A 24,642-nucleotide genomic window follows, 5' to 3' on the forward strand; every position below is an offset into this window, starting at 1 on the left:
CACTTCTTCCCCTGGTCCAGGTCAATGCCATCTCTGGCCTGCACCATTTAAAAATTTTTTTATAGTATTTTCTGAAAATTTTATTTATTTATTTTTGGCTGCGTTGGGTCTTCGTTGCTGCACGCGGGCTTTCTCTAGTTGCAGCGAGTGGGGGGCTACTCTTCGTTGCAGTGCACGGGCTTCTCCTTGCAGTGGCTTCTCTTGTTGCGGAGCACGGGCTCTAGGCGCTCGGGCTGCAGTAGTTGTGGCTCGCGGGCTCTAGAGCTCAGGCTCAGTCGTTGTGGCGCACGGGCTTAGTTGCTCCGCGGCATGTGGGATCTTCCTGGACCAGGGCTTGAACCTGTGTCCCCTGCATTGGCAGGTGGATTCTTAACCACTGCGCCACCTGGGAAGTCCCTCTGGGCTGTACTATTACAGTCGCCTCCTGACTAATCTCCCCCTAGGCCTTCAGTCTCACTCAGCAAAAGCCGAAGTCCCATCAGAAGCTACCAGACTGATCTGTTCCTCCCTCCCCCACCTCATCTCTTCTCTCGGCTGCCCTTCGTGGAGTGCCAGGCAGGTGCAACCTTAGAGGCTTCACATTAACAGGTTCCTTGCCTGGGATGCTCTTTCACAGATAAGCTCACGTCCCTCCAGCCCTTCAGATTTTTACTAAAATGTCACCTTATCAGTGAGGCCTTCCCTGACCATGTATCTAAAATTGCACACACTCACCCCACCCTCTATGCCACCAACGCACACTTCCTGTTCTTCTTTCTTACTTCATTTTTCTATTTCCCCTCAACACTTATTACTCTTTCACATACTACGTATTCTACTTATGTATCGGTCTTTGAAGGCAAGGATTTTTGTCTCTTTTTTCCCCCTGCTGTACCACAAGTGCCTTGTATAAAAAAGGTCTTTTCCTGGTACAAAAAAGGTCTCAAAAATATTTGTTGTATGGAAGAAAGAATAAAAGAATGAATGAACAAATACTGTATTCTAGGCAGTCAATAAAATATTTATAGAGCATCCATTATGTGGTCAGCAATGCATTAGGCAAAAGGAGAATATGGTAGAGTGTAAGAGATGCTTTTAGACTCTTAAGGAGCTTTTTAGAGAGAAAAGAAAATCAAGCAACGATGTTCTATAAATGCTAATTGCATGGAATAGCCAATGTTGCAGAGGTTAGAGGAGAGGTCAATAATGAACACAGCAGTTAGGATGAAAAGAGAAGAAATAAGGAATGGGCAGGAGAATTATGTACTAAAGACACGGAGGTAGGAAACAGCATGGAACAGTCACTTCACAAGACCAGGTTGACCACGAGAAGGGACAGGAAGGTTTGGAAAACCAGGCAGAGTCTGAAATTGATACAATAGGAAAAAAAATCACAAGGAATGACTGGAATGAGGGGTATGATGGAAAGGGATAAATTAAAGGTGGTTAAGCCCCTACAATGGTCTTCAAACTTTTTTGATGGAATCGCCCCTGAAAGAATTCTGAAAAATTAGAGATGCCTTCTCACATTTGTAAGTTGCCATCTAACATTTATAAGTTTTTTTTTTTTTTGCTTTTAATTAATTTTTATTGGAGTAGAGTTGTTTTACAATGTTGTGTTAGTTTCTACTGTACAGCAAAGTGAATCAGCGATACATATACATATACCCCCTCTTATTTGGATTTCCTTCCCATTTAGGTCACCACAGAGCACTGAGTAGAGTTCCCTGTGCTATACAGTAAGTTCTCATTAGTTGTCTATTTTATACATGGTATCAACAGTGTATACGTGTCAATCCCAATCTCCCAATTCCTCCCACCCCCCAACCTTCCCCCTTGGTATCTGTACGTTCGTTCTCTGCATCTGTGTCTGTAAGTTTAAACAACAGCAAATGATGTGTTTTTAAAAATGTATATTGAAGATGTGCTTTAAGTACACATGGAAAATGTCTGCCGTGTACTCTAAATGGCAAACCAATCAGCTTGATCACTTTCTGTCAAAAGGGGTCTAACCTCATTTTTTAATTCAAATAAACAAGTTAATACTTCTCCCTCATGACAACCACCTTGTTTCTGAATTCTACTTCTAAGATGGAACGATAAGGCAGAGGGTCGTCATGAGTTTGTCGCCTGGATAAAATAAGGGGCTGCTCCTCTTTGCTTCACTTTCGTGGCTCCTGTGAAATGTTTCCCTGGGGCACCCCTTACCCCCGGGCCTTTCTCCTTTTTTTTTTGCCACGCCATGCGGCATGCAGAACTTCCCCGACCAGGAATCGAACCCACATCCCCTGCAGTGGAAGCACAGAGTCTAAACCACTGGACCACTGGGGAAGTCTCCTCTCTAAAGGCTGGTGAAGAGTGACCGTAAGAGAACTTTCAGAGCAGACACAGTCTCAAGCACGTCAATTTTAGAAAAGAATACATATGGAAGCTGAAAATCTGAAAATGGAGTCCCTCATCTGTGCCCACGTATCCCTGGAAAGTCTTCATGTACCCCTAGGGTACATGGACCCCAATGGGAAGACCACTGGCCTCAAGGTTCCATGTCAGAAGGTGATGCCACTGACAGAGACACACAGATCGGAGGAGACAGCTGGCTCTGCTGGCAACAACTGAAGCCAGATAAACTCTCACAGGGAGAGGCCGCAAAGGGAGGGCTGAGTCCTGGAAAATGCCTGCACTTAAGGAAGTGCAAGCAAAAGAAACGGAGATAAAACAGAGAACAAGAGGTAAATGAGGACGGTACCCATGTGAGAAAGGAAGATGACTTCTGCGGTAGGAAAGGAGTTTAAAAACATCGAATGTGCCGAAGTCTAAGGAGGGTGAGGAAGACGTTCACAATGAGGTCATTAGTCACCGTGAAACAGAGCAGCACGAGGGGCACGGGGGCCGGGACCTGGGGGCCAGCTAAGAAGCGGGCGCTGGACCAAGAGGAAATGCAGGCTGGACGTGGACGCCAGGCAGCAGGCAGTAAAAGACTCTGGCCAGAGGGTGTGGCCACTGAGTGAAGGGAAGCATTTCTAAGACAGAGAAGTTCTAGCCATGTGTTTTTTTTTGTTTTTTGTTTTTGGCGGGGGAGGGATGTCTCTGGATTCTTTCTGTTTGTGTATTCTTGGGAGATGGCATGCTGTTTTTTATTTTTTTAAAAAAAATTTTATTTATTTATTTTTGACTGTGCTGGATCTTCGTTGCTGCACGGGCTTTCTCTAGTTGTGGTGAGCAGGGGCTACTCTTCGTTGCGGTGCGTGGGCTTCTCATTGCTGTGGCTTCTCTTGCTGTGGAGCACGGGCTCTAGGCACGCGGGCTTCAGTAATTGTGGCACGTGGGCTCAGTAGTTGTGGCTCGTGGGCTCTAGAGTGCAGGCTCAGTAGTTGTGGCTCATGGGCTTAGCTGCTCTGCGGCATGTGGGATCTTCCCAGACCAGGGCTTGAACCCATGTGCCCTGCATTGGCAGGCAGATTCTTAACCACTGCACCACCAGGGAAGTCCTTATTTTTTTTAAAATAAATTTATTTATTTATTTTTGGCTGTGTTGGGTCTTCGTTGCTGCACGCTGGCTTTCTCTAGTTGCGGTGAGCAGGGGCTACTCTTCGTTGTGGTGCGCAGGCTTCTCATTGCAGTGGCTTCAGTACTTGTGGTGCACGGGCTCAGTAGTTGTGGCTCGCGGGCTCTAGAGCGCAGGCTCAGTAGTTGTGGTGCACAGGCTTAGTTGCTCCGCAGCATGTGGGATCTTCCTGGACTAGGACTCGAACCCGTGTCCCCTGCATTGGCAGGCGGATTCTTAACCACTGCGCCACCAGGGACGTCCCCATATGTATTTTATGAAAGAAGAAAAGCCGTATAGTGGGTGAGGACAGTATGTGTGGGAGAGCAACAAGTGTTTACCGCAGAAGGAGGGAAAAAGCCCTGGCTCTTCCCGAGACTGGAGGGCGAGGCAAGGAGACTGGCAGAGAAACCTGGGAGGCAGGTGAGCAAGCTCAGGAAAAGAACCTTCCTCTCCTCAGTGAAATGGGTGATGAGGGCTGTCTCTCGGGAAGAACGGCGGTGTAGGAGGAGCTGGGTGAGACGGGGGGCTGGAGGGACCCCAGCCCACCCCCAGGGAATCAGTCAACCCGACTGATTCTCTTTGGAAAGGTTACTGAAAACAGGAGTGGGCAATTCCTTAGCTGTGGAACACGCCTCTTTCTTCGGAAGCTGGGACTGCGTAGGAGCACGGCAGAGAGCTCCCCAGTTCTGATTCAGAACATCGCCGCCAATGTCCGTGTTTCATTGTCTAAACGTGAGCACCTGATAGGAGCTGGGAGACAGGTGTGGCATGCCCACTTTACTAGAAGTTCTGCAGGAAAAATTCTCAAGTAATTTAACTGGTAAACCAAATCCATTATACAAAATGGAATGCCAAGTTGTCCTGTATTTTAAAGATACAACACGAGGCTTCAATGACACTTCTGTCTTTCAACAGCTGCTTTAGGCTGAGTCCCTGAGCCCCGGAGAGGATACCTTTGTTTAGTTTTCCACCGTGGCCTTCAGGGAGCTGTCCGCGGGAAAACTGAAGAAGCTCTGCTTGAAATCCAAGCTTTTTCCTTCTCTCCAGACTCAGAGGAAGATGTCCCTCCCTTCTCTTTAAACACCCTCTCCTCCTTCCCTTTGGTCCCAATCCTCTGAATTCTATCTACCCCAACCACTCTTAGGTGGGAACTTCATCTGTGATCTTTCTTGCCAGCTTCCTCAGTCTTTTCTTCCCAATAACAAGTATTATCATCAATACCGGCAACTAACCTTTATCAAGCACTTACCGTGTGTCATGCATTGAGTTTTACACGAAATTTAGGCACATGACCCCAGTTAGTCCTCACAGCAACTATATGAGGTAAGTAACCATTTATGGTCTGCGTTTTACGAATACAGTGACATCAAACACATCAAAGCAGTTATCTAACCTGTACTGACTGCTTGTGACTGATGAAGCTGGATCCACGCATGACTCAGTCGCTCCGCACATTCCCTCCGCCCCCTTCCAAAGGCACAGCCCCGCCCCTCTAGCCCCGCCCCTCGGCCCTGTGCTGCTCCTTCCAGCTACTGTCCTTTTGCAGTCAACCTCCAAGAGTTGTGGTCTAGCTCATCGCCCCTGTTTCCTGCCTACCTATTTCTTCCTTGGCCTTCAGGAACGTGGTAGCATACCCTCAGCCCAGGGCAACTTGCCCGCACCTCCTGTGAGAAGATCTGGTTCAGAGTGTCAATGGGCTCCTTAGAATAAAGTGACTAAAAGTCATCTCAAACTCAAAATTCATGCTTATGGTCAGAGATAAAGGGATGGGGGACAGAGGATCTCAAAAAAAGGCTCTGTCCATCCATCACTGCTCTTAGGAATTGTTTACTGACAAGATTATGCTGACTCTGGCATTTCTAGTTAAAGGAGATGGTTGGAAAAACCTGTTTCAGCCTTGCATCATCTGGATGTTGAAATTTTTCTAGACTATGTAATGTTCCCATAGATAATGGGTATTTTGCTTTGGGCAACTGGAAGGCCACTTTCAGGATCAAATTTCAGTTCAGTTTTCCCAAGAATCACAGACTAGAATATAAAAGAGGACTGCTTTTGAATATGGCTTATTTGTAGATTATTTTTATCAAATATTTTCACATGATAATTTTATCATTCTTATTTCTACTGTGAAGACCTGCCACTCAAATTTCCTTTCTTTTCTTTCACCAAAGTGGAAATTCCTTGTGCTGAAGAACTATACAGAGAAAAGGAAGACAAGTAGAAATAGGAAGTAGAGTGAAGCCCTGCGTGAAGGGTGAAGACACTGTCTCTTTTCGGTGATAGGTAACTGATTAGGCACTTAATGCTTCGAGCTTAGTTACTGATCACTCTGCCAGCTGGAAGAACACTGGGAGGTTATGGACATTGAGGTGGGGATGAAGCTCGCCTTTGGAATTTGTTCACAATGGCCCTGTTTCTGTTCTGCAGATTAAGCCTTGTTGATAGAACGGCCAAGGTGCCAACACACCTTCCCCACTCTGACAGTCTCTATGGCTCGGGCTGAATCATATGCTGAATGGTTATTCATAAGCTCCAAATTCTTCGAACCCTCGAAACCTTAGGAATCATTGACTCCAAACCCTTCATTAGATAAGAAATTAAGGCCCAAAGGGGATAACTGGCATGCCTCAGGTTAACAGAGCAGAGCTCCAATTAGAACCCACATCACTTGATTTCCATGCTGGAACTTTGCCGCATGCCTTGACACCTGGCAGTGGCCTGCGAGTGCATCTCTAACAACCAGCTGTGTGCTTTTAAAGCTACAGCTGTATTAACCTCTGATTCTCTGTTCACAGACGCATACAGGCCCATGTTTACGTCTGCTTATCTTCCTATCTAAAACCATTCAAAAACTTCATTTCAGTGCTAAATTTAGGTGCTCTTCCCTACTTTCTTTCTTCATCAATTCTTGGGGACTCCCTGTCCCTACCCTCATACTGTGCAGTTCATTTCTTTTTTTTTTTCCTCCAATTTTTTTTTGGCCATGCCACGTGGCTTGCAGAATCTTAGTTCCCCGACCAGGGATCGAACCCAGGCCCACAGTGGTGCAGGCGCCGGGTCCTAACCCCTGGACCACCAGGGAATTCCCTGTGCAGTTCATTTCTGAAAGTGACCTCCAGCTGAGTATCTCAAATGTTTTGACAACTGTAGTAGAGGATTCAGGGAAACTGGGACAAATGATCAAAATGTCCTGGGAAAAAATGAAGAACAGAGGGGACATCTTAAGGGTAAACTAGTAAACGGCTGTTACTTGTGAGAAAGAAAGGAAAAGTGTTCTTATGAATATTAAGAAATATTAGTTTTTTTAGTCACTTAACCCAAATAAACAACCTAAACCTGAACTGCCCCAAAGTCCCACCAAAAGTCAGTCTTCAATTGCTCCACTCAAACCACGTGCTTCTGGTAATTAACAAGCAAGGACTTCTTAAGCTTAGTGTCAATGACATACATGCCGGCGGGCTGGTGGAACCTGCTGCCAAAGCTGGAAAGTTATAATACTACAACAGACCAGCCCTGAAGCCGCCAATCCCCTCTGTGTGACCCTATGGGGAGCAGACACTCAGGCGCTCACTGGCTTCTGAGCCCAGGAAAAGTCAGCCACCCGGCAGTGGCCAGCCCTCAGGAGTATCTCAAGCCTGATCAGATGGCAAAAGGGATGCTCGGAACACCGTCTTCATCTGTGAACATCTGGATTACAGTCTTTTCTGTACTACTACAGATTGTTCAAATGGTCACGTAGTTATTTTGTTACGACAAAAATTTATAGACCGAAAGAATGTTAAGGCTGTTGACTAGCAGTTCTTCCTTTTAGTGGAACGGGGACAACAGATGTTGACCGACTTTGATGCACTTTAAGACACCGAAATGCCTTTTCTAGCAAAGATAAATGGCACTCCTGTTGCTTATATTCAGTGCATTTTATCACATTTTAATTCTTTGCAAGTTAGCAAACCACATGGTGGCAACTTCTAGCCAGATTATCTGATTCTAGCTAGAATATCCCCGGACTCAGGAATCAGAGTAATCTGGTTTAGAAATTCAGCTCTGCTGCTTGGGCGAATCACTTAGATTCTTTGCACCTTAATTTCTTCATCTCTGAAATAGGGATGTAAAGAAAAGAATGTTGCCCCCCATTCCAGTTCTACAGGGACCAAGCCATCAGGCAATGCAGTCACCCACCGATAATGCACCCAGAGGGGAATTCAGGATGGAGAAAAACTGGAAGGATTCTGGGCTTTGGATACGGGCCCTAGATAGTTAAGATGTATATCTAAGGAATAGTTTCAATCAGCCCAGATTCTTGCATCGTCCCATATACAGAAAAGCACTAAAATCATTAACTTGAGATGTCTGTTCTTTGTGATTAGCAGTCATCTTGTGATGCTCGACTACACGTTTTTTCCCAGCAAAAAATTCCTATATATCCTGGCTCCTCCCTTGCTTCTTCGGGGCAGTTCCTCAGAGCCATCTGAGAGGCTGTCTCCCGGGCTATAGTCCTCAGTAAGGTCCCTGAATAAAACTTAACTTGCAACTTTTAGGTTGTGCGTTTTTCTTTCAGCCGACAGGGAAAATATTAGACATCTTGCAGGCTGCTGTGCAGATTAAAAGAGAAAATATCTGTAAAAGCATTATACATGTACTTCCTTGAGGCCACTTAAAAAATATTTACGTATGGACAAATATTAAAAAAAATTTTTTTTTTATCACAGTGTTGTTCTTTCTTTTTTTATATAAATTTATTTTATTTTATTTATTTACTTTTGGCTGTGTTTGGCTGCGCGTGGGCTTTCTCTAGTTGCGGCGAGCGGGTCTACTCTTCGTTGCAGTGCGTGGGCTTCTCGTTGCAGTGGCTTCTCTTGTTGCGGAGCACGGACTCTAGGCGTGCGGGCTTCAGTAGTTGTGGCGTGCGGGCTTCAGTAGTTGTGGCATGCGGGCTCAGTAGTTGTGGCACACGGGCCCAGATGCTCTGCAGCGTGTGGGATCTTCCCGGACCAGGGCTCGAACCCGTGTCCCCTGCATTGGCAGGCGGATTCTTAACCACTGAGCCACCAGGAAAGACCCCTGGACAAATATTTTATATAAGCATATCTATAGCTAATTTCTTAAAATTTGAGTATTCATTTAACCAGTTTTAAGATATAAAATCTCAGGCTCAAGCCTCTAACCTAGAGGTGGGAAATTCTGGCCTTTGCCCACCTCAATCTGATTTAAAGTAAGCCTATAGCAAATTTCAAATATAAAGGTCTCAGTTGCACCCAGTACTCCCAGAAGAAGCCGATTTGCCAGGAAGTTTAATCAGGCTTCAGGCTGAGGCCCTTCATCTGCATGGGCCCCTTTAAGACCGGGGGTGGGGGGGTGGGGGGGGGTGGAGGCAGGAGCTAGCGATGTGTTCCCAAGGTCATACGTTTTTATAAAAACATGCAAGATAATTTTGTATTCTTTTTCTTAAAGAAGTTCACCAAGATTATAGAAGCTTCAGGTCCCACAAACCCTGGATTATTTATAAAAAAAAAAAAGTCAACCACCACAACAAAACTAGGCATACACCAGAAAATTCTGCCACTCCCAAAATTCTGTGGACACAGGGCTTCATCCAAGGTCCTCCAAATAATAGGCATATTCCCCAAAGAAGTTCTGGTGGGCGTTTGAGGTGGGGGGCTGGGGGCAGGAGGGATGGTGGCAGCAGGATCCTGGCCCTCAGGAGCTGCTCAGGCCTGGGAGGGGTGAGGCTGAGAAGGCTTGGGCAGGACTGTGGCTGGTAGCAGGCAGGGTGGGCCAGCTGGGATGCAAGGGCTGGGAAGCAAATTGTGGAGAGAAGGGGCGGTAAGGCTGTGAGTCTGGACTCTGGGGTGCCTCGTCGCCCCTAGCTCAGTATGTGGAGTAAGGCAGCACCGCGTAGCATGGAACTCCTCTTCCGGGGTTGTTCACTTTTTTAATACAGTGGCTGAAACGGGTACCTCAAGGAGAGTAACTAACTTCCGGGACGGGAATTCGGGCAGACGGGAAGAGAAGGGAGTGGGGCCCTGGGGGTGGGAAGGGAGTAGAAAGATCCTGTGATTATCCGCTAAGGCTAAGTATTTCAGACCCAGGGCACCTATTTAAGTCCAGGAGTGGGAAGGGGTGCACAAGTCAACTAGCAGAGATGCTTCTCACCTGGGAGCACAGGTACAGGGAGGGGGGGTGGAGGGCTGGCCAGGCCTGCAGAGCCCCCAGCCTCATCTTCTCTGCTCTCTGACCTGTCTGCCCCTCCTCTCGCTTCTTATCTTGAAAAAACAATACTTTTCTCACCAAGTATTCCAGCAAGTGAAACAATAAACTCTTTCTGAACCAGCTAAGATTCTAAGATTCTAACAGGAGAAAAGATAACAGCATCACACCCTCTAATTGTCCTTATGAATCTGAATGGTTGTAATTATTTTTTGGGTTCTCTTTCTCTACCTTTGTGATCATACATAGTCATTCTTTATTCTTCAAGTGTGCAATTCGGTGAATTTTAGTATATTCACAGTTTTGTGCAACCATTCCCACTACCTAATTCCCGAATACTTCCATTACCCTAACAAGAAACCCCACACCTCTCAGCAGTCACCCCCAATTCAACCCTCCTCTCATCCCCTGGCAACCACCAATCTATCAATACTTAACCACCGATCAATACTTTCTGTCTTTATGGATTTGCTTATTCTGGGCATCTCACATAAGTGGAATCGGACACTATGTGGCCATTTGTGTATGGCTTCTTCCACTTAGCACCATGTTTTCAAAGTTCATCCATGCTGTAGGAGGTATCAGTACTTCATTCCTTTTTATGGCTGAATATCCCATTTTACGAGTATAACATTTTGTTTATCCATTCATCAGTTGGGTCATTTCCACTTTTTGGCTATTATAATAATGCTATGAACATGTGTGTACAAGATTTTGTGTGAACATATGCTTTTAATTCTTTTGAGTACATAACTAGGAGTGGAACTTCTGGGTCATACTGTAACCGTTTAACTTCGAGAAACTGCCAAACTGCTTTCCACAGTGCCTGAGCTGTTTGACATTCCCACCAGCAATGCATGAGGATTCCAGTTTCTCCACATCTTTACCAACACTTGTTTATTCTTTTTTTTTTTTTGATTATAGCCATCCTGGTGGGTGTGAAGTGGTATGTCATTATGACCTTGATCTGCATTTCCCTAATGACTAATGATGTTGCGCATCTTTCCATGTGCTCATCGGCCATTTGTATGTCTTCTTTAGACAAATGTCTATTCGTATACTTTGCCCATTTTTTAATTGTGTTATTTGTCTTTTTATTGTTGAGTTATAAGCATTCTTTATATATTCTGGATACTGGACCCTTATCAGATATATGACTTACAAATATTTTCTCATTCTCCTTTTTTAAAATTTTTTCTGTTTCTCATTCTTTTCACTTTCTTTATAGTATCCTTTGATGCACAAAAGTTTTGTTTGTTTGTTTGTTTTGGCCACACCACAAGGCATGTGGGATCTTAGTTCTCCAACCAGGGATCGAACCCATGCCCCTGCATTGGGAGCACAGTCTTAACCAGTGGACCGCCAGGGAAGTCCCAATGCACAAAATTTTTAATTTTGATGAAGTTCACTTTATCCCTGACCATCTATACAGGAAATAATCTTCTTTCTAAATCAGCACCTCAACATTACTTGAAGGTTTGGGAAGAATTTTCAAAAATATTGAAAAATTATATATTTTAGAATGTAATAAAAACACACATACCTTAAAAATATAAAACAAGAGGTTAAGACTTGAAGAAATTTGGAGCTTCTGGTGAGATGATGACCAGGTCCCCCTAATTACTCTGTTAGGCTCAGTATAAATAATACAAATGCATGCTATATAGGAGTTCATATGTTTTGCTTTTGTTCCCTACTCTTTCAGAAGAACTAAAGAAGTATTAAAGAGTGGAATCAAATTATCCTTTAGCTAAAGAATGAGGATTTCTAGCAGCCCTTATGGGTCAAATATTTTAAACCAGGGCCCTGTATGCTGTCCTCAAACTGTAATCAGTCTGTTCTACTTTTGTCTGAGTTATAAGCTATAGGAGCCTTAAAGGGCACCGTTCCAGTTGGCCTCTGCTTGCTGGCTTGCAAACAGAAGTTTTATATTTATGGACAGTAATCCAGAGTGGTGTCCATCTGAGTTTAGAATTGCTATCACAGCAGAAACTGGAAACCTCAAGAGCTATAAGCCATTTAGCACGTCTACATGGAAGCCACTTCTCATTAGAGCACATACAAATATACAGTGACCAGAACCTAGCCTCCTGGGCTCTCATATCCTCCTCAGATTTGCACACAACATATGCACACGAGTCCTCTATTTTTTGTTTATAGTGAATTCTTAATTGCCTGCAAAATTACTATCTCACCACTTATAATTTCATGTAGCAGGTATGACTATGTATACTTTTTTTTTTAAACATCTTTATTGGAGTATAATTGCTTTACAATGTTGTGTTAGTTTCTGCTGTATAACAAAGTGAATCAGCTATATGCATGCGTATATCCCCATATACCCTCCCTATCCCACCCCTCTAGGTGGTCACAAAGCACCAAGCTGATCTCCCTGTGCTATGCAGCTGCTTCCCACTAGCTATCTATTTTATATTTGGTAGTGTATATATGTCAGTGTTACTCTCTCACTTCGTCCCAGCTTACCCTTCCCCCTCCCCATGTCCTCAAGTCCATTCTCTACATCTGTGTCTTTATTTACGTCTGACTATGTATACTTTTCTTATCAAAATGCTGTAGCAACATGAGAGCTACTTGATACTGAAAAGTATCTTTAATTGACAAAGCTTTTTATTTTTAATTTAAACTTAGCCTATGGTTAGCGTCAGGCATTTAAACCATCTACTTGACTTCATATGAATCAAGAACAAAACCTGAGTCTGATCATTTCTGGCCTGACCTTCTACCCGCTTTCTGGCCAACTGTCCCTATAATTCGAACGCAATGACATTTCCATCAGAAGCCTCTATTACTAACAATTATAGTACACATGGTTCTCAGACAGAATCCTTCATTCAGGGTGTCCAGAGTTTCATGAATCTCACTTATCTTCAAAGCCACTGCTTGAAGAGGGAGGAACTTAGATTTAAAAAGCAGTCCATTTTAAACCAAAAGGAAATTCTTATCCAGAAATTACTTATCCTTATTTTTAGTGTCTTACTCGCCCCCTGCTTCCCCTTCTTGTTTTGAAAATAGAGGTAAATAAAGATGCATACAACATCTTTTGGGCTACACAAATCTTAGGCTTTACGGTCTCTAGGAAGCTATGATTGCTTCATCAAGAGAACTCCAAGTGGGCCCTAAATCTCCTTACCCTTGACTTCAGCAACTGCTGGGAAAATGTCAACACACACCCCGAACTTAAAAACTCTCTGCTTGGGCTTCCCTGGTGGCGCAGTGGTTGAGAATCTGCCTGCCAATGCAGGGGACACGGGTTCGAGCCCTGGTCTGGGAAGATCCCACATGCCACGGAGCGACTAGGCCCGTGAGCCACAACTACTGAGCCTGCGCGTCTGGAGCCCGTGCTCCGCAACAAGAGAGGCCACGATGGTGAGAGGCCCGCGCACCGCGATGAAGAATGGCACTCGCTTGCCGCAACTGGAGAAAGCCCTCGCACAGAAACGAAGAGCCAACACAGCTAAAAATAAATAAATAAATAAATAAATTTATAAAAAAAAAAAAAACTCTCTGCTTGAGGACAGTTCACTTAGAACATCTTTCCCTGGCAGCTGCAACGAGGGCACCTAATTTTTGTTAAAGCTCCAAGTCACAACAGACGGTGTGGGTAATGATGATAGTTCTGATAATAAAGATGATAATGATATAATAATGTCATTATTATAATGACATTAATCATATGATTCAAGAATGATAATAATATTTGGAGAATAACAAGAGATGTTAGCAAACGGGGAAAACTAAGCTATAAAGAACCTGAGAGCATTTTGTTTATTCCAAAGATCACAGGATACAATGACATTTCAAAAAGTTTAAGGTACTATCAGGACATCAAGTATTACAAAACAGATACTTGAAGCCACACACTAAACCCGTGATCCTCAAACATCAGGGGAACCGGTATAACCTGGAGGGCTTGTTAAACTGCAGATCACTGGGCCCCATCCTTGGTTTCTCATTTAGTCGGTTGGGGGTGGACCTGAGAATCTGCGTGTCTAACGAGTTTCTAGGAAAGCTGATGCTGCTGGTCTCCTCGAAAAGGAAGGAGACGAAGATCTACTGAGGGAAGGGAGAGAACGGTTACTTAAAACTACCCTGGGTCAGGCTTGCTCAGGAGTTTATACAGTTCATCTCATTTAGTCCTCAGAGCTTCCCAAGGAGCAATGCTTCTCACGCTTTGCCAGAGCAGAATGAGAGTGAACGCACACATGCGAAGGATCTGCTTAGGCAGTTCTCTAGAAATAAAAAAGCTCTTTGATGACTATATTATCTTTTAAAAATGCAGGTAAATTTTGTATTCTATCTCAAAATATTGCTGCTTGTTATGAATTAAACATAACTAAAAAATTATTTATCAGATACACTGCTTAACTCTTAACCTCAATTTCTTTAGTAAAATTGGCCTTTGGGAACATGAGGGAAAAGGATGGCTGAAGTTTAGTAATTGGTCGATGGTGAAAGAGCTAGTACATATTTAATCTTTTTTTTTTTTTTTGGCCGGGCCGTGCAGCATGAGGGATCCTAGTTCCCCGACCAGAGATCAAACCCGTGCCCCCTGCAGTACAGGCACGGAGTCTTAAGCACTGGACCGCCAGGGAAGTCCCAGTACATATTTAATCTTAATTAGTTTTAGAGACGTGCACCTAGGCCCGCAGGTCTCTGAAGATGATGCACATGCTGCCAGCTTACTCAGCCACCTGCACCTCCCACACACCTGAACACTCCATCAGGCTCTTCTCTGCTCCTCCTTTATGGAGTCTCTGTTGTTCTAGCCAAACTGGATTCCTTGCTGTGCCTCAGAATTTTCTCACTTTTCCTGCTCTCCACATACATGCTCGTTATTCTTTGCCACTGGAAAGTTCCCCTTTTTATTTCCACCTGACTAGAATCTTCCACACCTTTTAAGGTCCAGCTGAAATGCCATTTCCTTTTTGAAGACCAAATCCCATTTTTAAAAGGCTGCTGGACGGAACTCCTTCAGTGAGTTCCCATGGCTGCCCAGACAGATTTAATGTCAGTGGGCATGTAATTGCTTTTGTTAAATTACCCTCTGTGTATAACCTCATGGGCCCTCATTTACACATGCCTCTGCAAAGAAATGGTTCTGTTTGACATTAAAGTTATACTGGCATTCAAACATGAAGTTTTGTGCAATGTAAGATATTGGAGTGTAGATAAAAAGTAGTTGGAAAGAGAAAAGAGATATGGGGACATATGTATATGTATAACTGATTCACTTTGTTATAAAGCAGAAACTAACACACCATTGTAAAGCAATTATACTCCAATAAAGATGTTAAAAAAAAAAAAGAGAATGAGTAAAATTCTAATTAATTGCTTGAAAGTCATGAATGTGTCAAACTGGTTTGTTGGAGCATTTATTTTCAAAAAAAAAAAAAAAAAGTAGTTGAAAAATATATTTAAAAGAAATCCCCAACAGGAAGCTTTAGGTTATGATGAAATTTGTGGCTATGAATTAGAATAAAGTCTAAAATGTAGAATGTACCTAGCCTTTTAGGATCAGAAGAGGCTTTGAAAGTCATTTAGGACGACTCCCTTATTTCACAATCATAGAATTTTTGGAACCTGCTTTGTATTATGGTCCGAAGTCCCATTTGTTTAGTTAATGCAGTTCAATTTCCATCTTGCTTAGCTTTGGTTTTCTTCATATTGCTACCCGAAGAAAGCTTTTTGCCCTGAATGATGATTTAGTTCTGAAGGGCCAGACCTGACTTTGGTCCAAAGGGAGCTTAACTGCAGGACCTCCTTTGATTTTAAAGGTTGCTAACCGTAGTGGTGCTAATTCGGAACCTCCGAGGAATGAGTCCTTACCCCCAAGTGCCATTTTTGATGAGTCTACCAGCCAAGCCACAGCTGTGGCCAAGCTTGGGGAGGAAGCTCGCGCTGGGCGGGGTGGCCATCTGCTTCATCTGGCCGGCGCCAGCTATGGCCTCAGAGAGGTATCTCACATGCTGATTACATCTTCGTTCAATCACGTAGAATGAGAAGAGTGAAGGATACCGAGGGTCTTTGTCTTTCCCACCCCTGCATGCTCCTCCCAATCCCAAGGTGGTGAAGAGCAGGGATTTTAGAGGTGGGTAGAAACAGGTGTGACCTTAGGAAAGTTATTCAACCTTTGGAGGTCCCAGTTCCCTATCTACACAAAGGAGATGGTAAGAGTACTGTAAATATCTTAGGGGTAATTGGCAAGCTTAGGTGGGGTATTGTTGAGCACATATTATCATCTTTATAAATGTCAGCCACCGTCATTATCAGCAAAGGGCAGCAACGTCAACACACTCTAGATTCTCTTCTGTGTAAGCTTCAGTCGCTCCCTGACTCAATTATGATATCACTGTTGACTCCTAAAACTATATCTTTTTAAAATTAATTAATTAATTAATTAATTATGGCTGCATTGGGTCTTCGTTGCTGCACAGCCTTTCTCTAGTTGTGGCGAGCGGGGGCTACTCTTCGTTGCGGTGCGTGGGCTTCTCATTGGGGTGGCTTCTCTTGTTGCGGAGCACGGGCTCTAGGCGTGTGGGCTTCAGTAGTTGTGGCACGTGGGCTGCAGCAGTTGTGGCTCGCAGGCTCAGTAGTTGTGGCTCGAGGGCTCTAGAGCGCAGGCTCAGTAGTTGTGGCACACGGGCTTAGCTGCTCTGCGGCATGTGGGATCTTCCCGGACCAGGGCTCGAACCCGTGTCCCCTGCATTGGTAGGCTGATTCTTAACCACTGCGCCACAGGGAAGTCCCTAAAACTATATCTTTAGTCCAAATTTTTTCCTGAACTGAAGACTAGGCTTCACAAGACAACCTGGAGGTGCCCTTGGAACCTAAAGCAAGTCCAAAACTAGATCACTCCCTGGCACTGAGCACCATCTCCTCTTGACCTCTCATTTGTGAAAGACACTGTCACTTTTCCAGCTACGCTGGCAGAAGGACTGAGTTTGTTTTTTTTTTCCAACTACTTCTTTATCCTCCATGTAATCAGTTGCCAAGTCATTCATTCACACATTCGCTTATTCAACAAGTATTTATTGGGCCTTTTCCATAAGCTAGGTACTGTATTAAACTCTGGGTACACAGTGATGAACAAAACTTACATGATATCTGCCCTCATCTGCAAATATATAATTACACATTGGCATATATACTTAGAAAGAAATTTCAGTCAGTAGGAGAAAGTACAGCAGGGGACTTAATTTAAAATGAGAGACAGGAAAGAACTCTCGGAGGAAGTGAAAATTTGAACTGAGGCCTGAAAGACGAAAAGGCTCTGTCAGGTGGGTAATGAGTGCAGCACGTTGCCGGCAGTGGGGTCAGCAAGTACAAAGGCTCAAGGTTGGAAAGGACCTGATGCGTTTTCTGAGGAACTGGGGGAAGGCCACGTGGCTACAAGGCTGTGAACTTGCTTGAGTCAAGGCTGGAGCAGGAGATTCCCAGGGCTGTACAGGAGCCCCTGCAGGGGTCTGAGTAGGAGAGGCGCAGGGTCGGACCACCCTGGCTGCTCTCAGAAAAGGGATTGGGTGGGCAGGAAGAAATCAGAGACCCATCGGGGGCCGCTCAGGCGGTTCCGGTGACAGACGGTCAGTGGCCGTGGTGATGGAGGAAAGTGGTGTATCTGATGCACAATTTGGAGGTGGTGTTGATAGGACTTGGTGATGGGGGTGAGGGGAGAGAGAGAGAAAGGGAGGCGGCAAGGCCGGTTCTTAGGCTTCTGGCTCGAGCAGCTGTGTAGATGAAAGTGGCCACGGGATCCACCTTCCAAAAGAGCCTCTACTGCTGTATCAGCTCCCAGTACAGTGCCAGCCACATCGCTCCCCTTTCAAGTATCTGGCGTGGCTCCTATCACCTGCTTAAGCGCACACTCCTTGCCTTGGCTTTCAAGGCTCCACGACCCACGTTTCCAGTCTTATTTCCCACCACTTCTCTACTTAGGTTCTGCTTCGGTCCAACTGGACCACTTCCTGTTCCTTGAATGTGTAACCACACGTCCCTGCCTCGGTGCCCCTGGCTCATCCTATTCCTCCGTCTCACCATCTCCGTCTGCTGAAACCTTATTCAACGACTTTCAAAGTTCATTAAAGGTCCAGTGTTTAAATCTCACAAAGCTCTGTAACTCTGTGATGGCACTTAGACTTCCGCCTGTTATTGTGGTACTTATGACAGTACTTATCTTGTGCCCATTCCCTGCCCCCAACAGACAGAATGTCATACCTTCGGGTGCCCGGCCCTATTACTCATTCTGCACCACCGCCCTTGCCCTCGCAAGGGTCCAGTACAGGGCTTCACCCACAGTAGGTACATTTTACTGAATTCGTTTGGGACAATTCATGTTATTAATTATGCTAAGGAACGAGGAGACCCAAGTTTTTGAGGCCGAGATGTTTTCCAGTAGCACCTGCCAGCACCAGAGCTCACAGCAGAGTTTATCTTCCACCAAAACTCCTGGCAAGTCATATGCAACACAGACATGCCTCCCACAACAGTCCCCTGCCTGTTCAAAATACTCCAGTGCAGCAGTGCTCGTAAGCTTACCCTTTCCTCGAAGTACGGAATATTAAAAATTACAGCCTCTACCTCAGGATTTTTCAAACTGCTTGTTGTAACCCATTAATGGGTCATGAAATCAATTTAGCAGGTCATCAACAATACTAAAAAATAAAACAGAAAATAGCCAAACACACTGCCTATACTCAGGACGGGTAATGTTTCCTGAAACTTTTGCTTCCAATGCAAGTAGTCACCTATGTGTGTAATGGGTCATGATGTAAAATGTATTTCTTATCATGGGTCTCAGTTAAAAAGGTTTAAAGGCTAATGCTGGCTGGCCCACCTCAAGATCAGCACACAGAACTCAAATAGGGAGAGTAAGATGTTAAGGAAAAAGTAATGAGACTATCTAATTAAAATAGTAATGAGGGGGTAATCATATGATTCAGTAATGATAATAATATTTGGAGAATAACAAGAGATGTTAGCAAACGGGGAAAACTAAGCCATAAAGAATCTGAGAGCATTTTGTTTATTCCAAAGATCATAGGATACAATGATGTTTCAAAAAGTTTAGGTATTGGGACTTCCCTGGTGGCGCAGTGGTTAAGAATCCGCCTGCCAATGCAGGGGACACGGGTTCGAGCCCTGGCCTGGGAAGATCCCGCATGCCGCGGAGCAACTAAGCCCGTGCGCCACAACTACTGAGCCTGCGTTCCAGAGCCCGCGAGCCACAACTGAAACCGTGTGCTGCAACTACTGAAGCCTGAGCGCCTAGAGCCCGTGCTCCGCAGCAAGAGAAGCCACTGCAAGAAGCCTGAGCACCGCAACAAAGAGTAGCCCCCGCTCGCCGCAACTAGAGAAAGCCTGGGCGCAGCAATGAAGACCCAACGCAGCCAAAAATAAATAAATAAATAAAAATTAAAGTTCCCTTAAAAAAAGAAGAGTCGAGTACAATTTAAAAAAAAAAGTAATGAGACTATCCCTTTAAAATGTGAATGTCTGATATCAATATATAATACCTAACTCTTCCCTCACAGCACCTGCATTTAGGTGCTTTTAACCCAAATTAATCTCGTTAGTAGAAAGTGAAGAAAGTGAGTCAGAAATCATTTCGGACTACAGGCCTTCTTGGTACCTCAAGCAAGGATTTCCTCCAGTATCCCAGCTCCCTGAGAGAGCTGGTTCAGGAACTCCATTGCTGAAAGGCTACTGGTTTCTAGGTTACAATACACAGAAGTGATAACATCTTTGTAAGAGAAACTTATTTACAACCAGAATGCACCCTTTCTTCCACACACTTGTCAACAAGCTTATCAATTTATGTTTCTATGTATGTATTTAACATAAACCTAGAAAATACAGTCCTATACATCCACGTGCAAGACCTATGCCTGATCTGAGGTAACATGAACCCCAAGTTGATCTAAACGTGAGATATACTGTGAGGTACTGAAGGCAATAGCGCATGTGGGATAGGAAGGGGGGATGTGGGAAATGGTACAATGGACAAGGGGGCTCAGGAGTGTGGTAGATGTATTATGCCAAGTGTTTATTACTTCGATGCTTGGTGGTAATGAGAGGATGAGGTTAGAGGGGTGGGATACGGAGAAAACAATTTTCTAGACAGCTGTATGCACCATGATAGTATACAGTAGTCCACCAGGAGTGCACAGGCTGTATTTGGTTATGTCAGCACTAAAAGGACAGATTCCAAGTCCTAATTCCAGCCCCAGCTCCATTTTACAGGTTGCCCCTTATAATTTGTTGCTTCTTGTGTTACATTCTCAATTTATAGTTGAGACATCAACAGTGAGCTTCCTAAGGAATGAAATGTAAACACTCTTAATTGCCAATTAGAATCCCAACAAATAACTGGGCCAGAGACAAGGATGAAGAAGTAGGAAGTTCAAAGTTGGTGTGGTGCACAGAACCTTAGATTGAGGTACTGATAAATTTGGGTTAGATCTGGGTGACGTGACATGAAGCAAGTCACACAACCAAACGTTCCTTCCGCCTATAAAATTTTACAGTTCTACAAGGGAGGGAAAAGGTGACCTTCATCTGGAAGAAAGGAAGATTATCTTGGTTTGGTGTGTAATAGGCAAGTGACAATGACATTACCCAAGGTTGTTTAAATATGAATTAATGCCTCTCCCATTATCTAGATCGGGTTAGGTGATATATGTCAGTGTCTTTACTGACTACTGGATAACTTCCAAATTTCTTTCCCGGCATTTAAGGCTTTCTACATCTGCCCAACTTATCTCAAATTTCTTGTGGTTCAGACCCGCTCTTGCCCCCCAGTCTTGTGTGCTTAGTTCTTCCCCACCCCTACTCTCCTAGCTAATGTCCCATAACCTTCCTAAAACCTTCCAGCTACTCAAATATTTATGTATCAGCTCTTCACCTTTGAATTCCTACAAGACTTTACAGCAGTCCTATTAGATAGGCATTATCGTCCTCATTTCATAAATAAGAGAATTGAGGCTCAGAGAGGTTAAGTGGTTTGCCCAGGGACCCACAGTTTGTAAGCAGCAGCAGGGCTGGGTCTGGCTTGTTTGCCTTCCAAGTCCACACATTTTTTTTTTCTCTCATTGTGCCACGCTGCTTCCGTGTATTAAAAAACCACGGAGGACGGATGCAGTAAAAAAGCCTATAAACCAGTTATAATACAGTTTGTTGTGACATAAATGCAGATACAAAACATCCTTTGAACCACGTGTGCAATAAACGCTTGGGGTAGCATGGGTAGTTTTTAAGAGGTTGCCACTCTTGTTTCCCAAGCCCAGTATTAAAACGATATTCCAGGGTAAATGACAGGTGTATGGCTAAGGAAAAGAAAAAGCAATATGGTATAAGAAGAAAACATTAGAAGCGGGACAAAAAGATGAAGGTGTAATACAAGCTGGGAATGCACAAGAGACACTCAGAATATGCAAGCATGGAGTATGGGGCTGAGGGGGCCCATAGGACTAAAATATCTAAGTTAGGGGGCCTATACCTGCCAATAAGAAGCGCGCGTGTGTGACGGTTGATATTAATAACAGCAGTACACATGGAAAGAGAGTAGAACTCCAGAGAGAGACAAATAAGGACGGGTCGCCGGGACACAGGGTAGAGCATGGCAGGATGAGAGGGTGGTGGCGCCTAATGAGGGGCCAGAAGGGTACAGCAGGGGCCGAACGGAAAGGTGAAGAGGTTCAGAGGGCACAGCGCCCACGACTCGGGACTAGACTCGTCTTCCTCTCCACAGCTGGTTGGTGTGTTCTAGGATTCACATCTGCACCCCACAAAGCCCTCCCAGCGGCTCCGGGAAGAGGGGGCGGTCACTTCCCCGTTCCTTGGGGACTCCGCGAGGGGTCCTTACCTAGGAAGATGGAGATGATGAGCCGCAGCGCCTGTTCTGACGCGCCCAGGGACGTCGCCAACTTGTTAAGGCTCAGGTTCTGGAAACCCCACCGCAGCACCGTCGCCAGCTCCGCCACCACTCCCACGTCCCCCTCGGCTGCGGACGCCATCTTAGCTCCGGGCGCCCCCCGGGGACCCCTCAGCTCCGCGCGCCCCAAATGTGGGCACAACGCTGGAGCTTCACCCCCAATTCCGGGCCGGAGCCCGCCCACGGCGTGCGCATTGGCTGCAGGACCGCCCAGCGGCTCCGGGATCAGCCGGTCATTGGTCGGCCCGGGCAGGGGGCGGGGCCTCACGCCGCAAGGTAGGCAGGGGGCGGGGCCGAATGTTTGTAAGGCAAAGGTGACTCGGGCCTAGAATGAACGCGGGGCAGGCCGGGGGCGGGGCTTGGAATCGGGAACTAGACCCGTGATTGGAAAAATCAGAAGCCGGCGGCGCGGCGAAGGTACAACTCAGTTCTAACAGCTCGGGGGAGGAGTCGGGGCGGGCGAGAGTCCGGCCGGCTCGAGCGCTGCCTCCCCATTGGCTGAGAAGGAGCAGGCGAGAGTCAGGGCGGGGGGGCCGTCACCCGACCGCGAGGTTACTCTCGGTCGCCGGCGCGTCGGGGTTACTGGGGCATGTAACGGGAGGGCGGGAATTCCTGCCGCGGCCTCGCGAGCGCCCCCTAACGGCGCCTCGGCCGTTTTTGAACCGTTAGACATGCCGCCTTCCCTCCCCGAGGGTGGGGAGAGCCCGGCGCCCCCAGCGCTCTTTGCCTGCTCCTTTGATTTCATGTAACTTCCTGTATTAAAACTTTACCTTCCCCCAAGAGACGATGAAGTTAAGATATGCTGATTTAATCCTTATGATTTTCATTAAAAATCAAACTAGTTTGTTACTATTCAGGTAATACAGGTTCAAGATCAAAGTGCAAAGAGGATAGAGACTGAAGACAAAATAAAAGTCCTTTCTTCCTACCTTGCTTCCCATTCTTACTTCCACTGTTCAGATTAGACTAACGAAAATGTGCCAGGGCCTGTGCTGGGCTCTGAGCCCAAAGCTGTGGAGTGGGGATGGCGCACGGTCATATAAAGAGTGTAATTGCAAGAGAAAGGAACAAGGTTCCGTGACAATACTTAACAAAGGAACACTAAGAGTTTCCAGTAACCACTGGAATTCGTGGAGCATTCTTGTACAATTACAGCTAATACTTCTATAGCACTTCGCGCTTTATGCAGCTCTGATATCCATATTATTTCACTTAATTGATTATGAAACAGGATATTTATTATTACGATGTCCTCTTACAGACACAGAGGCTTGGAGAAATTAAGGAACTCGCTAAGTTCCTTCCCTGGTAAGTGGCAGAGACAGAATTGAAACCTTAAATTTCACCTCCCTCCTCTTTTTGGGGGGACAAAATTTAAAAAAAAAATCAGAGAAGTCAAGAATAATATAACATCCCCCAGATTAAGAAACAAACAGCAGGGCTTCCCTGGTGGCGCAGTGGTTGGGAGTCTGCCTGCCAATGCGGGGGGACACGGGTTCGAGCCCTGGTCTGGGAGGATTCCACATGTCACGGAGCAACTTAGGCCCGTGAGCCACAATTACTGAGCCTGCGCGTCTGGAGCCTGTGCTCCGCAGCAGGAGAGGCCGTGAGGGTGAGAGGCCCGTGCACCGCAATGAAGAGTGGCCCCCGCTTGCCGCAACTAGAGAAAGCCCTCGCACGGAAACGAAGACCCAACACAGCCAAAAATAAATTAAAAAAAAAAGAAAAGAAAAGAAACAAACATCACATGTACAGCTGAAGAGCCTGGTGTATCCCTTCCACAGGGCATTTCCCTCATTCCCTTCTCAGAGGTCACCTCCTTTCTGACTTTGGTACTTATCAACCCCATGCCTATTTTTATACTTTACACTCTGTATATATATCCAGAAACAATTATAAAATAGTTTTGCATGCTTTTAAACTTTATATTTATGGTTACAGTGAATGTATCATTTTGCAACTTGTTTTTATGCTTAACATCTTTATTGAGACATTCATGTTTCTACATGTAGCTGTAATATAGTCGTTTTAACTGTGAAGTAACATTGCACTGTATGATTATACCACAATTATTTTTCATGATTATGTTGAGGAATACTTGGATCACTTCCTATTCATGTATTTCTTCTATTACAAACATGGCTGCTGTGGACATTCTCCTTTAAGCAACAGTGAAAATTTCTCTAGGGCTGTAACTCCAAACGGTTTTTTTTTTTTTTTAATTAACTGGAGTCTATTGTAGGAAACACATTGCTATCCAGTATACACACATGCTCATACACTATGCAACTAATATGTACACGCATGCGTGCAGCGTGTGTATGTGATGTGTTCTCTTATATTTTCTATTCTATTTTAATTCCTTAAAAAAATTGCTCATCAGGATCCACTAACTTGATATCACTACTTGCTCAGTGTAGAAAACACCCCCCTAGGGTTTATAACCAGGAGGGGAATCATGAGTTGTAAGGTTTGCACACCTTCAATTTTACTAGATTTTGCCTAATTGAAGTGTTTGGCTAAATGTTATTTAAGACTCTTAAAATCTTTGATTTGCTGAATAAGTAAATATATTTATTAAAGCATCTAGTTAGTTGGACCCTATTTAAAAATAGAGGAAGTCGGTTTCTTTTCGTTTTATGCAATTAGGTAATATGTCTGCCCCTTCTTACACCTCTGGTTTTCCAAGACAAGAGTCTGTGTGGCAAGAGGCTGTATCTCCGTTGACACAACAGGTTCCTGTTTGCCTTTCCCCTCAGGTGTTTGATCAGCTACATTCCCTTCATTCTTCCTACTGTTCCGACGCAGCACCTGTTTCTCCAGTTACACTAGCTGCTGAGCTGGTGAGTGGGAGAAGATTAAGATTATATGGCCTCTTACTTTATAATGAAGCACATTCATGGAGGGCTTAGTAAGTCAGGTTCTGTGCTGGTCCATCGATGCAAAGATCGATAAGAGACAG

At 44.9% G+C, this 24,642-nt stretch overlaps 1 protein-coding gene across 2 annotated transcripts in view; it reads right to left on the reverse strand.

The window, feature by feature from the left end:
- Window positions 1-21,865, reverse strand: part of LPCAT3 (lysophosphatidylcholine acyltransferase 3) — a 37,954-nt gene extending 16,089 nt beyond the window's left edge. Inside the window, exon 1 of one of the 2 annotated variants that reach the window (XM_082349222.1) lies at window positions 21,612-21,865. In XM_082349222.1, the coding sequence (XP_082205348.1) occupies window positions 21,612-21,762 (151 nt within the window). In that variant the 5' untranslated portion in view covers window positions 21,763-21,865. The remainder of the gene's footprint in view (window positions 1-21,611) is intronic. The other variant, XM_082349221.1, reaches the window with a different exon arrangement.
- Window positions 21,866-24,642: the final 2,777 nt, after the last annotated feature.

The sequence above is a fragment of the Balaenoptera borealis genome (genome assembly GCF_965194805.1).
Source record: "Balaenoptera borealis genome assembly, chromosome: 13".
NCBI lineage: Eukaryota > Metazoa > Chordata > Mammalia > Artiodactyla > Balaenopteridae > Balaenoptera > Balaenoptera borealis.